The 15,368-nt window shown below is 46.5% G+C and overlaps 1 protein-coding gene across 1 annotated transcript in view; it reads right to left on the bottom strand.

The window, feature by feature from the left end:
* The window catches only part of Syndig1 (synapse differentiation inducing 1), a 163,709-nt gene that overhangs the window by 66,864 nt on the left and 81,477 nt on the right, over nucleotides 1-15,368 (bottom strand). The window contains exon 3 of the mRNA XM_059259649.1: nucleotides 4,496-4,633. Coding sequence (XP_059115632.1) covers nucleotides 4,496-4,633 — 138 coding nt within the window. The remainder of the gene's footprint in view (nucleotides 1-4,495; nucleotides 4,634-15,368) is intronic.

Raw genomic sequence — 15,368 nt, 5'->3', positions numbered from 1 at the left:
AATCGGGTTCTAAGTACCCATCTCCCATTTAATTATTGCTGTAATGTTGCAGTTAGTAAAGGAAAGAAGCATTTCATGAAATGAAATGAAATCAAGGCATAATAAATGTCTTAAAGAGAAGATTCTGCTAGTCACCTCACACATGTAACCTCAGGGCCTGTGGTGCAGATCCAGACCCAAGGCCCCTGGGGAGTGTGTCCAGCTGCAGTTTCAGGTCACCATCTGTTCCAAGGGACGGAGTGCAGGGCCACAAAGTCAAGCATGACCGTGTTTCCCCTGGGATCCCTGTGCCAGGCATTCTTGAAGTGGGAGGTGGGGACAGAGGATTGAGGAGGGAGTCCTGTGGTTCTAGGAGTGTTTGCACATAGACAAAGGGGTTCTGCTGCAGCAGATTCTGCTTTAAAGGACAGAAGTCTGGTGTTCAGCCTCATGCGCCCCCATACTTACACCTTTATGAGATCTGGAAGTTGTTTTAATCCTTGAAACTTTTTTCCATTTCAATGGAGATATTAATTTTTCACTTTTAGATTTATTGGAGGATTAAAGAAGATAAGTGTGGGCATTAAATGGCTTAAAGCAGTTACTCAGCAAACTGTGGGACTTATCTCTACCCTTAGCATCATTTGGAAGCACCAGTTTCTAACTTAATCTGCATTCCACACCTTTCTCAGTAAGCTGGTTTACAGAACTGGCACTCTTTGGGGGCCAGATGACATCACAAAAACGAAGTGGGCAGCAAGCTTCCTTTGTTGGCCCCCACTCTGTATCTATATCAAGTCCTTTGTTAGAGCTCAGGGCGCAATGTTGGATGGCAGGCTTCCCGGCCAGATTCTCTATTCTAAACTCCCTATCCCCCTATTCCCTATCCTCCACCTCTCTGAGTCCAGCCTCGGCCACAACAAGACATATGTGATCCCTGTCCGAATGAAGTCACTTGGGTGGAAACCAGTGCTCACACTGAGTGCTTAGGAAATCAGGCAGCAGGCTTGTTAAAATGCAGTTTCCCAGGCCAGAGGAGTAGGTCTGTGCTGGAGAGGGAAAATGCATCCCCAAAGCATTCTCTTCCCACAGGGACCAGAGCTTAAGCAGGGGCACATTGTGGCGTGCAGTCTCTGGCGCATAGTGGGTGCTCAGTCTGTCACTACTGTTAGTCTGCTCTCATAGCTTAAGAGCTCCTGTCTGCTGTCTGCCTCTGTCCAGGCATCCACTTGCCTGCAGATCCACAGAGCCTGGGCAATTGTGGTGCCCAGCACGGTATCATTGTGCTCCCTGTCCTAACTCCCTCTGGGAAATCTTGGGTGTGGAAATCATTTTGATGACATGCTGTGGATCAGAAAATAGTCATGGAGGGATTGCCCATCGACAAGGATCTGCTTAGAAGAGCACAGAACCTCAAAAGCCCAAGTTTGTAAGCCCAGAACAGTGATTTATTTTTTTTTTTCACTACTGACTGATTTAATCACCACCCTCCCCCTTCGCTTTCCCAGAATGGCCCTGTGTAGTATTCCTGTAACCTCACTGAGAGTTGCTTTGACAATAGAAAAGCACAATTGACTTGTCAGTGGATACACTGAAATAGGTTCAGTGAGAAAGGAAAAGAAACAACAAAAACCCAAACAAACAAACAAACAAAAAAACCAACTAAAGCCACATGTGGATGTCAAAGATTTCTTGTGAGCCCCACCACAGCCTTGGGAAGCCTGGCTTCCGAACAGCACTGTGCTGGGCTGTAGCTCCTCTGAGGCTCCACAGCTGAGCACTCTAGGGCCCTGACAACATCTGCAAAGAACCTCCAGGGAGAGAAGGCACCGGGCTTCTCCCTCCAGGCCCCAGGATTAGAAGTCCCAGCTGGCCATGTCCAGGCCAGCTTTGATTCAATTTAGAGCTTGATTCTGAGTGTGTCTGTTCTAGTCCATGCCGTGTGTGCTCTCCTCTCGGCAGCTGCCTGCTCTCCTCAAATGGCCTGGAGATTTCTTTCCTGTCTGCAGTTTGGGTTGCAGAGGCATAAACAGAGTGCACAGCAGCCTTTTGGCTGGGCTGAGGCTCTGGGAAGTGTTTGAGCATGGAAGCCCCCATCTAGACAAGACTTGGACACAGGCCCTGCAAAGGGGACTCCATCCAGACATTTCTAATGGAAACAGCAAAACAGCTCTGGGTTCCACAGCAGGGAACCCACCCTCTGAATGTAGTGAAAAGAGAAGCTGGGGAGGAGGGAGAGGACCTGGGAGGACCTCTTCCTCCTCTAGCAGCACAGAGCTACCCCTACCCACTGCAAGTGTTTTAGTTTTCCTTCCAAAAGAAGTCACTAGAAGCTGGCACAGAAGGTATGCTTTGTATTTCCTGCTGAACAATAACAATCATCTTGACCACCAAAGGCATTCAACACTTCAAATCCTGAGACCTAACTTTAAGAAGCTCTTATCATATAAAAAAGCAGCTTGATGTCTGAGATGAGACTCTGAATGCTGTAACACCTTTGGGACAAAGGTGCAGGTACCAACTCGCCTTGCTTAGAAGAGGACAGGGGCTTCGCTGCAGGATATGTGAAGAAGCAGGTCATTGGGCTGGGATAGTTCGCAGGTTTCATGAAAGCTGGCTTCTGGTGTGGACACCATGCCATTTATCTAGGGTTCCAGTGTTTGATACCCTGGGAAGAGGTGACACCTCCCTCAGCAGAACATGAGGTAAAAGCACCATCCCCATTTCAAAACTTGATGTCAAATCTCAAGGTTTTCACGTGTTGCTGCCTGTGCACCTGCACCCAGGAGGGCAGATGAGCCACATCCTTCTTATTCTAGGATGACACAGACACGAAGTGCAAGATCCTGGGTCTAGATGCAGTTGGTACCATGTTCAACTCATGAGATAGATCTACAATGCCCTAGCTGGGTGAGGAGCTGGCTCTTCTCACTTCATTGTCTTGACTTCCCCTTTATTAGTAAGGCGTATTGTCTAGCCCAGACTTAGGGTGCTTCTTATATAGGCAGGAGCAGACTGCAGTCACCATGAGTATCACACACAGGTCTTTCTCCAAACCCTCATGTCGCTGTATCTGCAGTATGGGCAGTGCCTGCGTAAACCTTGGAGGTGAGGCTCATCTGAGCCTGCCTCAACTCACAGCTGCCTGGGCCCAGGAATCTGGCTTTCCACACAAGTTTATACTGTTGATTGCACTCATGGTCTGTAACATTCACAGAGCATTCACAGGAGACACTTAGACAGATCTTCCAGGCCAGGACTGGCCCTTGAACAAGCTCTCAGCATGACCTTAGGGGTCCAGGATCACCCACCCTAGTGCTTATCTTCTAGAACTTAGACCAAAGAACAGCACAGAATCGGAGCTGTGCCCCGCTCCACCCTCCTTGTCTGACTCCATATGCTTTGACTTGACGTCAAAGTGTACCCTCCCTCCTATCTTGAGACAATTCTCTGCCTCTTAGTCTTTGCAAAAAAGCGCGGGTCCTCAAGAGGGCCACAACCCTTGCTCTTCCTAGGATATTAGGAAAGGGAGGCAGCTGGCCATTGCTAGAGTCATGCTGCTGGCACAAAGAGAGCTAGGCAAGGCTCCCCTCACCACGCCAGTCCAAACTTCATCAAGTCAGAAGCCATCAAGAAGTAACTTCTGGTTCAGGCAGGAAAGCCATGTTCAAACAAGGACAAAGCTATTTCAAGTATGTTAGTGACTTGTTGACAGCCTCAGTCTTGGAATCTATAAGCAAGCAGGGGTATCCTGGCATCCCTCAGGGGTCATCTTGTACCCCGAGAACCTCCACATGCACTAGAGCCTCTAGTATTCTACTACGTGGGGCTGCCTTCCTCCCTGTTCTGGTTGGACAATGACAGTGGGTAGTGCATAGCAAAGCCTTAATTAGTGCATAGCAAAGCCTTTCTTTTGTGAATAAGACTGCGAAAGCTGTCTCTTTCTTTGCTAGGAAAAACCTCTTTCAAAACGTGCATTCTGTAGAGTCTGGGATGCTGTATATATAGTAAGATAAGCTGGGAATTGGTACCTGTAGGATCTCCCACTCAGCACGGCTCTACATGGGCTGTTGGAGACCAGGCTCTGTTATATGAATATTTTACAAAAATGAGCCTTTGACAAGGAAAACAACCCTGTTCCCTCCTTTCTGGCTAGGTTCTGTGTTTACAATGGTATCTCTAACCTAGACCAGATGTTTCCCCACAAGTGACACACCAAGTCTCATTTAAAGGTCAAGCCTCCAAAGGCCATCTGTCCTCTGGTAGGTAGATGCCTGCTTTGGTCGCCAGTTCTGTTTCTGAAACAGTATCACTTCTACAAGGACAAAACTGAGTGACCAGCAGGTAAGGCCACCTAACAACCCTATTTGGCCCTCTGGGGGTCCCCCAGCTTATCTCATGCAGACACCCCTCATGGCAGACAATGGCCAGGCTTCCTTGGCTACCCTTGGTGATGGTGTGCTTGTGTGAACATCATCCCCCTGTAGGGTGTATAACCAGCTGACAGAGGCCTTACCTCATGGGACAAGTAGAAGGCCGCAATGCCCAAAGGCCAGAAGCAGCAGAGCATGGAGAAGACGCTGAGCCCCAGGTGGTCCCGTGGGGGCATCATGAGGAAGTTGTCCTCACTCTCTGTGTCGCTGGAGTAGTCACTCTGCAGAGACAGTGGGAAGGACAGGAGGGAAGTTCAGTGAAAGAGCAATGGAATGCCACCTGGCTGGAGCAGGCCCTTCCTGGCTGCTGTTCCAGCTGCTGTTGCTAATGTTCTTGTTACCATGATCACCAACAAGTGTGGACCTCAAATAAGGGTGCATCACTGGAAAAATTGGCCAAATCTCTTAGACAGCGAAATAGTAGGCAAAATGTTACGGAAAACAATGGTGATATAAAACGTCCTCAGCTCACCATGGTTTAACTTACTGGTTTGTTTGTTTGTTTGTTTGTTTTATTTTATTTTATCTTTGTTTTAGTTTACCATTGATTTCTCCATGTATTAAATCCATCCTGACTTAGGACACCTTAGACTTATAATGGGTTCAATGGGAGGCTAATGAGGAAAATCATGTTTCAGAAATCTCTGGGATCCTGGTGTGGGGTGATGGGGATAAAGATGAGGACTTTCAGGAGGCATCCCCTACCTGTATCTTGCTTTTTGTGCTCAGGACAGGGTGGGGCTAGTGTGGACAGGGGGAGGATGCTGTCTCTGAATATACTCAAGTTTCCTTTGATGCTGATCAGAGTCAGGATATGAGGAACCCAAGTTCCACCCAGATGTACAGCCTCCCTCATGAGGATGTGACAGCTGTTCTGGGAGCAGCTGCCTGTGAATGTAGCTCTCCCTTCACTGTGATACAGTGGCACATGGGACTCTCACAGACCTGGTGAGAATTTCCTGGGAATCTGATGTAGGTGGTTCGGTGGGTGGGCTGGGAACACCAGCGAGGATGATTCTAAGACTTAAAACCACTACCCAGCTACCTCGTAGAGCTTGTACATGCTTGCTTCCCGGATGTTGGATGGACACCCCTGGCTGGCTCCACTCACTGGATTTTATCTCATCAAAGCATATGCCCTTTGTGCTGACTCATCAAAAGCCAAGGTTGCCTTCTCCAACTGTTTATTTCACACAAAGATGAAGCCCTAGCTTACTCCAGACACTGCTTCTAAAAACAAAAAAGAAACAGAGCATCTCCTCTTCAAAGAGCTTATTATCATTCCGATCCTGCTGCAGCCTGGAGAAGCTTGAAAATGTTCTATGGAGCTTGGCTGTGGGATGATTCCACTTGACACCTGCCACGCCAGGCTATCAGGCTATCTACCCCCTCCCCCTCGCCCCCCCAGCAGCCTGGAGCCACTCATACACAGATGCTCAAAATCCCCCAAATGAAAACGGTGTTTGTATAATTTTACACATAAAACTGCTGGAAGCCCTGGTCACCAGGCAGACAGCAGAGCACTGCACTGAGAGGTCGGGGACTGTATGTGGGAACTTTGTTTCTCTGTAGTTAATAGTGAAAACAAGCACAGGGTGTTGCAATCACTCACATAACAAACAAGGATTTCTCTGGGTGGCCCTGCCATGGAAGGTGATAACCCACTGCCCAGACAGGGCTGGTTCTCCTCATCATACACAGGGAGGCCTGAGGGCCAGGGGTCCCATGCTTCATTCCCCAGAGCAAAAATCCCCTCTGGAGGTCATAAGGCCAGCTCCCTATCATGTCTCTGTCCTGCCGATCACTGTTTCTCTCTGCCCAAGTATGAGTCTTCTGCCTGGTACGGTGTCCCTTCCGAGTGTCTGGGACTGTACAGTGTCCCTTCCACAGAACTACATCTGTGGAATTAAGTCATTTTATTCTGTACGCAATCTCCCATATGGTCTCCAGAACAGTAAAGGAAAATGAAAATTACTATCATTATGGCTATCTGAAATGGAAATCAAAACAGCCGGCAGGGATGCATAATTCATGCAGGATTCGAGGACTGCACTGGCCAGGCCTTGCATAGCACGGAACCACCTATTAGCATGAAGCACACCCTGTGCTCCTGTTGTCACATGGCACCTCTTCACATACAGCCCTGTCCCCTCTAGATCTTCTATAGTTCCTTCTGAAAACCAGTGATGCGGAGAGGAGGTCCATGACCACAATTGTGCACCTCGAACTGTCGTGCTGGAGGGCCGTCTCTGCAGGAAGTGCCTGAGAGCTTAGCCTGTGACAAATCCACCAAGGGTCTAAAGATCAGAGAGCAAAGGCCATCTTCTTTCTTCAGACCCTCACCTTCTTGACCTGCAGGTCAAAGCTGCCCTGATGTGAGTGGAGGTGTGGCTGACGGGCCACAAATCGGTGCATGCTTGTCTAGATTCTTAGCTTTTGGTTTTGGGGGTTTTGCTTTTTAGCTTATGAAGAGTTTTGTGCTCCTGAGGTCATTGTGCCTCATAACACCTCTGGAGATAATTTAACTTTTATTGCTATTTCCATTTTTTTTTTTTTTTTCAGAGCTGAGGACCGAACTCAGGGCCTTGCGCTTGCTAGGCAAGCGCTCCACCACTGAACTAAATCCCCAACCCCATCATTTCCATTTTATAATGGACAAAGCAGAGGCCAGGGAAGATTGACACCCTTGCCAATGGCATTGCGCAGCCAGCCCCTCACTGTTTAGTCCAGGCTTTGTGCTGTGTTTGAACTCAGAGCCAGCTGCACAGAAAACCGTTTGGCTTCACCTATGTCTATATGCTGCTTCCCTTCGGCCACCAGGGCTTCTGATCATCTTGCTTCTTAATTGGTGTGTGCCAAGATGGTTGTGTAGGTGTGGCAGCAGCCACAGAGGTGCTGATATTTTCCCATACAGTCAAGGCTGGAATCTGCTGCTCCAAGCATGCCAGGACTATAATGTCTGGCTCTACCTGTCTCTGAAGAATTACATCACTGTCCCTATTCCATGAAGAAGTGGGTTTCAGAACAATAAATACTCTGCAGATTCTTAATCGAACCACACACTGAAGTTACGGAGTTGTTCTTGCATGACACCAAAATAATTAATCAGTTTGATTAAAATGGATTTTTAAAATTCAAGAAAAATTACAGAGAAGATAAGAACATCCTGGCTTGTAATCCTTCCTTTGCTCTTCCATCTGCAGGATCCTCACGGGTTTAAGTGGCCATGGGCATAGAGCCACCAAACAGGGAGGGGAGGAGAGAGATGTACAGATTCCTTCAGCCAAGTAGATGAAATATGCACCACCCGTGCAGAAGAGACTCAGCTTGTAGGGCAGCTGTCTTTTAAATCCCCTTCCTAGGTCACTGTCTGGAACATCTGCAGCAGATGGGAAACACTCACAGAAGTTCAAGATTCATGTTATGTCTCCTTGTGAGCTGCAGGAAGCAAGGCAGAGGCAAGTGGGTTGCTGGCTCTACAGCCTGTGCCCACTGATTGGGCGGTCCCCTGAGTGGCCTATCCCCCAACTAGGCTGATGGCTCTCAAGCCTCATATTATTTTTTTTTATTGTTAAATAGTCACAAGGTCAAGTTTTGTGCTGATCTTCACCCAGTTCCACACTCATTGCAGCTATGTGAGCAAGTGCTACCAGCTGATTCCAGGGAGCGAAGTTTGATTTATCTTTGTTACTTGGACTCCCTCCAGGTGTCATGACCAGTGTGGGGACCTGGAGTCATTCTTCTTCCTCCACCTGGTCATCTGGGCAGGAAGGTCACCATTTGGTCTTAGAATGGGTTCTGGACAGGTTCATTATACTAAGCCAGCAGCTGCTAGCCACATAGACCCATGCAAACCTAAATCACTTAGAATTAAATACAGCCAACAGCTGGCTCCTTGGACTCACTACACATTCCATTACTCAGAAGCCACAGTGTTCAGTACCTGTCAGTACACTTCTGTTCACGCAGCGCTCACTTGCTCAATACATTAGTGGATTCTCCCCGAATGTCATTTCTCATCAGGGACTCTCCAACACTTGACAGACTATCTGACTTGGTCTGTGCTCCTGGCAGGCAGAGATCACAGGTATTTCCTGGTACAGGGAGGGCTCAGTGAACCTTTGCTGGATAAAGAACTCATCTATGGCCTTAGCCAACAGAAACACCAACTTCAACTAAGAAATGACTCCATCAGATTGGCCCATAGGCAAGTCTGTGGAGTATTTCCTTGATTAGTGATTGATGTGGGAGGTTCCAGCCACTGTGGGTGGTACCACCTCTTGAAAGGTGGTCCTGGGTTGTATAAAAAAAAAAAAAAAAAACAGGTTGAGTGAGTCATGGGGAACAAGTTAGTAAGCAGCATTCTTCCATGGTCTCTGTTTCAGTTCCTACCTTGAGTTCCTGTCTGGACCTCCTTCATGGTGGTCTGGAGTTGATGAAATAAAAGATGAAGCAAACACTTTCCTCTGGCTTTAGGTCATGGTATTTATCACATCAATAGAAACAAAGCTAATACAAAGTCCATGTTCTCTGCTTTGTTCAAAATCAAGTCACATTAAAAGCCAGATATTCCCTATAGCCATATTGTATGGTACCCGCATGGCTCACAGATCTGGGGTCTCACAAACACAGAATACAAGGAAGGCTCATTTCAGGATACGAGTACAATTGTCCTAAACAATATATTAGCCATCTTGGGCATATGTTAGGAGCATGTGTTTAGTTTCTCCTATTTGGCCCTGGGTTCCTCATAGATTGAAACTGTATCATGAGGTAGTGAAATAGAAGCAAACTAAACCTGCAACAGCTTGAGGATGTAGCTCAGTTGGTAATGTATTTGTCTAGCAAACCCCTGGGTTTGGTTCCCAGCACTACCTAAACTGAGCATGGTGGGTCCTTTTCCTGTTTGCATATTGGGCTCCCATACAAATTTTTATAAAAGAAATAACAGTTATTAATAAACTTTGGAAATGAGTAAGTGAATGAACTACTCAGAAGCAAATCATTTTTTTTTTATTTCTTCCAGTAGCATATAGTTCAATGTTCCGTAAATGGTGGCATATTCCTTGGGAAGAGAGTTTCTATGATTTTAGAAGACATTGACCTGATTAAGACCCTGAAATATGAAAATACTTTTTAAATGAAGGAGTAAAAAGTAAAGTTAACTTAGGAGGAAACCAAATAAAACACAAGTGACATGCACGTCCTACAAGGGATGGGATGAAGTCCCTACTGCCCACCATCCTGGGCTTGTCTTGCAAGAGACGAGGCAGAGGGTCCTGTTGTCTCCCTGCTTATCACCGATCTCTTTCCTTTGGAGGCTCTCAGTGTGATTCCGAGCCAGACAGAACCGAAGTAGGCAGAGAAACAGGAAGAGGTAAGTTAAAGCAATGCTTCTCCATCTGTGGGTCACAATCTCTTGGGGGTCACATATCAGATATTTATATTATGAACAAAATTACAGTTATGAAGTAGCAACTAAATAATTTTATGATGGGGGGGGCGTGTGTGTCACCACAACATGAGAAACTGTGTTAAAAGGTCTCAGCATTAGGAAGGTTGAGAACCACTGAGTTCAAGGGATGTGGGTAAGGAGAAGAGTTCCACTAGACGGCAGGAAAGGAACGCTGTACCACCCTGTCATATTGGGTTGCATCCCTGTTGCTGGTGCTTGAGTGACTTCCAACACCTGAAGAACATTTACCAGCAAACTGTGGAATGGCTGACTGAGTGTTGGCTAGTGTGTAAATGTGTAGCTGAGGAGGAAGCTGAAACACACTGATGTGTGACTCACCACCAGGAGTGGTGCCCTTTTTTCAAGTTATTCATATTTTGTCCTGCTTTGGTTTTGTTCCTCTTGGTTGTAGATCCTAGTTCCAACTTTCTCAGCTCCCCATGAAGATCACATTCCCATGGATCAACATGTTTTGCATGAGATTCCAGTTCTTCCTATAAAATGTTTGTTTAGACTTTTGGCGCAGGGACCAGGTCTAGCTGTGAGTAGCTGTCATCCCCACCCACGTTTGTCAAAGACATACCTGAAGTCACTGCACCAGGCACGGGTTCCCATGGGGAAGACTGTGAGAGGAGCTGGTACATGCAGGGCAGTGGTTAAAAAGGAATCTTCTGCTCACCAGCATTTGTTCTGGGCAAAAACCAAACTTGTTTCTCATGAGAAAGTGTCTAGTTAACATCTAAGGATGGCTAAGGCCTTTGGAGTCTGTGATATTCTGAAAACAGGAGACAAAGGAAGCTTAACTCATTAGGATTCACCCCGGTGCAGCTTTTGGTAAGTCTTTGGTCATGGAGGTGAAGAAAGATGATAAAGCATACAATTATGGCAGAGGGCTGTTACTCCATATGCAACCAATGGCTAGATTAGGATAAGAATCTATGTATAAGACTATGGTTCTGCCATTGTTCCTGAGGTCTGTGAGTGCTCAGTGCCCTGGGAAGGCAGCTTTGGCAAGTGCTGTCTTCAGACCCATCTAAGGATTCAGGTGCAGTCATGTTCTTGCAAGGTTGCATAGTTTGGGTGTTGTGTCAGTTACTTTTCTTAATGTCATGATAAAATAACTGACAAGAAGCAAGTTAAGGAAGGAGAGGTGTAAAATGTCTCCTGGTTCCAGGAGTTTGAGTCCATGATGATGAGGAAGTGTGGAAACCAGAGTGGCCCAATCTACGGTGGCAGGAGTTTGTGGCCATCACTTCCTACATCTTGGAAGACCAGGAAACAGAGAGCTCGCTCTGGAAAAAGGGCCAGGCTCTAACCTTTGAAAGCTCTCTGTCCAGTGACCACTTCCTCCAGGTAGGCTCTACCTCCTTCAAGTTCCGACGACTCTTTTAACAGGGCCACCAGCTGAGGACCAAATGGATAAACATAGGAATCTGTGGAGATATCTCACATTCAAACACTAACATGTCCGTCTCTCAGAACTCATGTGCTATAAACTCAATTTCCAAAGTCATCTTTCAGTGGGAATAAGAGAGTGGAAACAGAGTCTGGATGCAGTGTCTGAAGGTGGGAATGACTAGGAGTGGATAAGACAATTAGGGTGGTATCCCCATTGTATCCTGGTGGCTTTTTAGGATGAGGACGATATAGGAAGTGATCCACACACTTCCTGCCTCTTGCTGGGGGATATCCTGTTCTGACTAGGCATTCTGCCATCAAGGTGCTGACTGTCAGATGGGGCCCCTCTGCTTGCCGATATAGAACCATAAGACACAAATAAGCTTGTTTTTGACCAAGTTTACCTAGTCTTCATGGCATGGTTATTAGCAATAGAAGATGAGCTAATGTGGAGGCACCCCCCCCTCCCCCCAGGAAATGAGACAGAAGAGATGTGGAGGACTGTCAGAGACTGCAGTCAATGCAGGGGTAGTACAGCCTCTGTGGGCATCTGGAACCTCTTGCAGGAGTCACAGTGGTTAGTTTCTTGGGGGTTAGTTTCCTCTATAATTTATAGAGCAGGTAAAGAAACAGAAAGTCTTCAGGTCAGTGGAGGTCAGGCAGGGGACCTCACCTACAAGAGTGCTATCTGAGAGAGAATGAGGAACTAAGTCACTACCTCAAGTCCTGTGGATAATCTACGGGTATTAGATACCCCCAAACTTCAACTAAGGAACAAACCCCACTAAACTCAGGGTAACCTTGAGAGGTGAGACAAACACACAGACCATGGTCAGGCAGGATGAAGAACCATCACCATCGCCAAGAAAATAGGTCCAGAGAATAAACGCAAACCTGGTTGTGAAAGCAAAATCAGCCCAGCCTAGACGAGGTGTGAAGGACACAGCATGATTCACACAAAAGTGATCAGGACATAGCAGGAGAGCAAGGTGTGTTGTGTCAGGTCTCCAAAAGACCCAGGCCAAATGGCTAACTGTGGTGCCTATTACCATACCACAATGCACACGGGCCTCCAGGCTCACTCGGTACTTGTGGACCTCTCAGCCCTTCTCACCACATCCTCTACCTTGAACACCAACAGTCCATGAACTCCCTTCACTTCCCGCAGCTTCTCTTTCCTATAAAAATCTGCCATTCCAGCCACATGCTCTCTTAGTCTCTCGGTTCACCTGCTGCTTCTCTCTTGTCCCTGTCCCTTCTCTTCCTCTCTTCCTCCTTGCCCCATCTCTCTCCTCTCATGGCCTGGTATTCTCCCTTAGATCTACAGTAAACTCTTTCTCCTTGACCATCCCTTGTGGACACGTCCTCATTTCATTCATGTGGCCGTGGTAGTGTTTTGCATTTCTTGTTATGGACACAAACTCATGGCATGCCGTGTTAGCCAGCTTTCTGTCACGGTAAGAAAATACATGAGATAACTTAGGGACAGGAAAAGTTCACTGTGGCTCAGTTCTGAGGGTTTCAGTGGGGCCTGTGGCAGGGAAGCACATCATGGTGGATCACACTCACTTGCACGATGAGCCAGAAGGCAAAACAGAAGGTAGAGAGGCCAAGGGGAGAAGAGAGAGAGAGGAAGAGAGGAGAGAGGGAGAGGGAGAGGGAGGGGGAGGGGGAGGGGGAGGGGGAGAGGGAGAGGGAGAGAGGGAGAGGGAGAGAGAGAGAGAGAGAGAGAGAGAGAGAGAGAGAGAGAGAGAGAAAGAGAGAGAGAGAGAGAGAGAGAGAGATCAAGGTCCCATTGTTTCCTCTAAGGATACACTCACCAATGGCCTACTGGCTTCCTGCTGGGTTCCACCATCACACAATACTGCCACCCTGAGAATCAAGAATTTAACACATGGCCTTTGGAAAATACTAAACATACACAACAAAAGTCAGGATTTAGGAAGAAAATGAGACTCTGATGGTCCGACTTAGTAAAGGATTTTTGTGCAGAGGGATCAGCATGTGCAAAGGCCATACATAGGTTGACAGTGGGCTCAGGACTGTGGATAGTTAGGGTACATAGCATGAGGTGAGATTGAGTAATGCCTACATCTAACCCATGCCACAAGCCAACCACACCCTACTGCTTGAAAAAACTAGGCATATCCTACATCAACTTAAGTAATAGGGAAATAATCAGAGGGTTGGTTTCAAAACTACAGGTCAAGCTATTGACTGTCGATACAGTTAGTAGATATGCACCCCAGCTTTAAATTTGTGTCATTTATGAAGGTGATTCTTCATAGCATGTAATAACCACATACATATTGTCTAAGACAAGTACCTATTTCAGAATTTTTTAACTCTAGTATGTTATGTTTGTCTGGGGAGCTCAGAGCTTAATCAGTCTACTCTTTACTATTTTTTACTGGTTTCACATGGAAAGTTGAAATGTCCCATCACGTAGGCAGGGAACCTGTTCTCCCCTTCCTGGAAATGTTCCCTTCCTGAAAGCAAAGTCCTGAACAGAGAAAAACTATAGGCAAGGCAGGTGACCACTGTCACATCACATATTAACTAGCCCCATTGTTCTTCCAGATGTCATGTATCCAATAATGTTCTCCAGCCTCGGACCTGAATTACAAGAAAGCAGTGTCTCTTAGTCTAGTTTGGTGATATCAATCAACCTTGAACACACTTCCCTGTGACATTATACCTCTCCTTCCCTCACTAGGGACCTTAAAAGAGCAGGCTCTGTTCTTGCAGAAGCTGAAGCTTTCCCTCCAGACCCCACCACACTGCCAAACTTTAACAAACCCTGCTTGAAGGCTGGATGAGCAGCTGTGCAGTTGGTGAGACAGCAAAGAAATGGGCGGACAGGATGCCAATCAGGGCAACCTTTAGGAAGCCAAACTGTCAGAATATACCAAAACCACAGATTTTAGTCTTTGGTCTCACAATCCTAGTCCTAGGAATTGATCTGCAAGATTAAACAACAAAAGCATAAGATACATGAGCACAAGATGTTTCATTGCAATGCTATGAGTAACTACAAAATGCTGGAAACAACTCAACTTGAATGTTCATTCAAAGAAGGGTGATGTTGCATGACTCTTCCTGGATAGACATAAGCAAATGTTTACACATGTCTGATAGGCAAATGGCAGACCAAAGAACTGATTCTACCAATTCTATCTTGGTGAACCAATGAGTTCATTGGAGTATTTACTTACAGGAGCATGAGTAGCACAAAGGCAGCTGAATAACCCAAAAGCCCACTCAAAATGGATGATGATTCACAAAGGCTGCATCCCTGAGGCTCCCAGTACAATCTACACATAGATCTGCTGGTCAGAGTGTCTATCTTTTTTTGTTTTTCGAGACAGGGTTTCTCTGTGTAGCTTTGTGCCTTTCCTGGGACTCACTTGGTAGCCCAGGCTGGCCTCAAACTCACAGAGATCCGCCTGGCTCTGCCTCCCGAGTGCTGGGATTAAAGGCATGCGCCACCACCGCCCGGCTTCAGAGTGTCTATCTTAACAGCAGTTGGTACTGCTTATATGACTTTGGCCAGAGGCATTGTGACTGTCTTAGCTTACTGAGTCTTGTAAGTTCTGTGAGTAGCTCCTGAGTCATATGTGCCTCCCTCCTCGCGCAAGGAAGGAATGTTCCGATTTTGAAGGAATAGCCACAGGACAGGTGGGTAAATGAACCGTGCTGTGGCCCCACAGGAGAACATAATGAAGCTTGTGAAAAATGATAGATGAGTCCAGAAGAGAATATTAATAAATATCATATCCATAGAGAGATAGAAAAGTACACAAGCTGTAACTCATGACACTTCACTCAGTGACCGACTCCATATACAATGATGGTCACACAGAATATCATTCTAAGTGACATTGAAGCCGTCTTAGTGTGTGTCAGTCCAGTTTATGAAGTTTGCACAATAAAATAGTGCAAATAGTGTCTTTTTCTAATAGTGTCTTTTATAAGAAGCATCTGGTTATCAAGTGTGTGAATATGTATGTTGCTGTGTAATATACATATCATATACAAGCCTACCCACAAATATCACAGGATTTGGGCATTTGTCTAAAGGTACTAATATGAGCACCTCCCTG

The sequence above is a fragment of the Peromyscus eremicus genome, chromosome 4 (genome assembly GCF_949786415.1).
Source record: "Peromyscus eremicus chromosome 4, PerEre_H2_v1, whole genome shotgun sequence".
Taxonomy (NCBI): Eukaryota; Metazoa; Chordata; class Mammalia; order Rodentia; family Cricetidae; genus Peromyscus; species Peromyscus eremicus.
The sequence above is the reverse complement of the archived record's forward strand: the minus strand, read 5'-3'. Positions and strand labels throughout refer to the sequence as shown.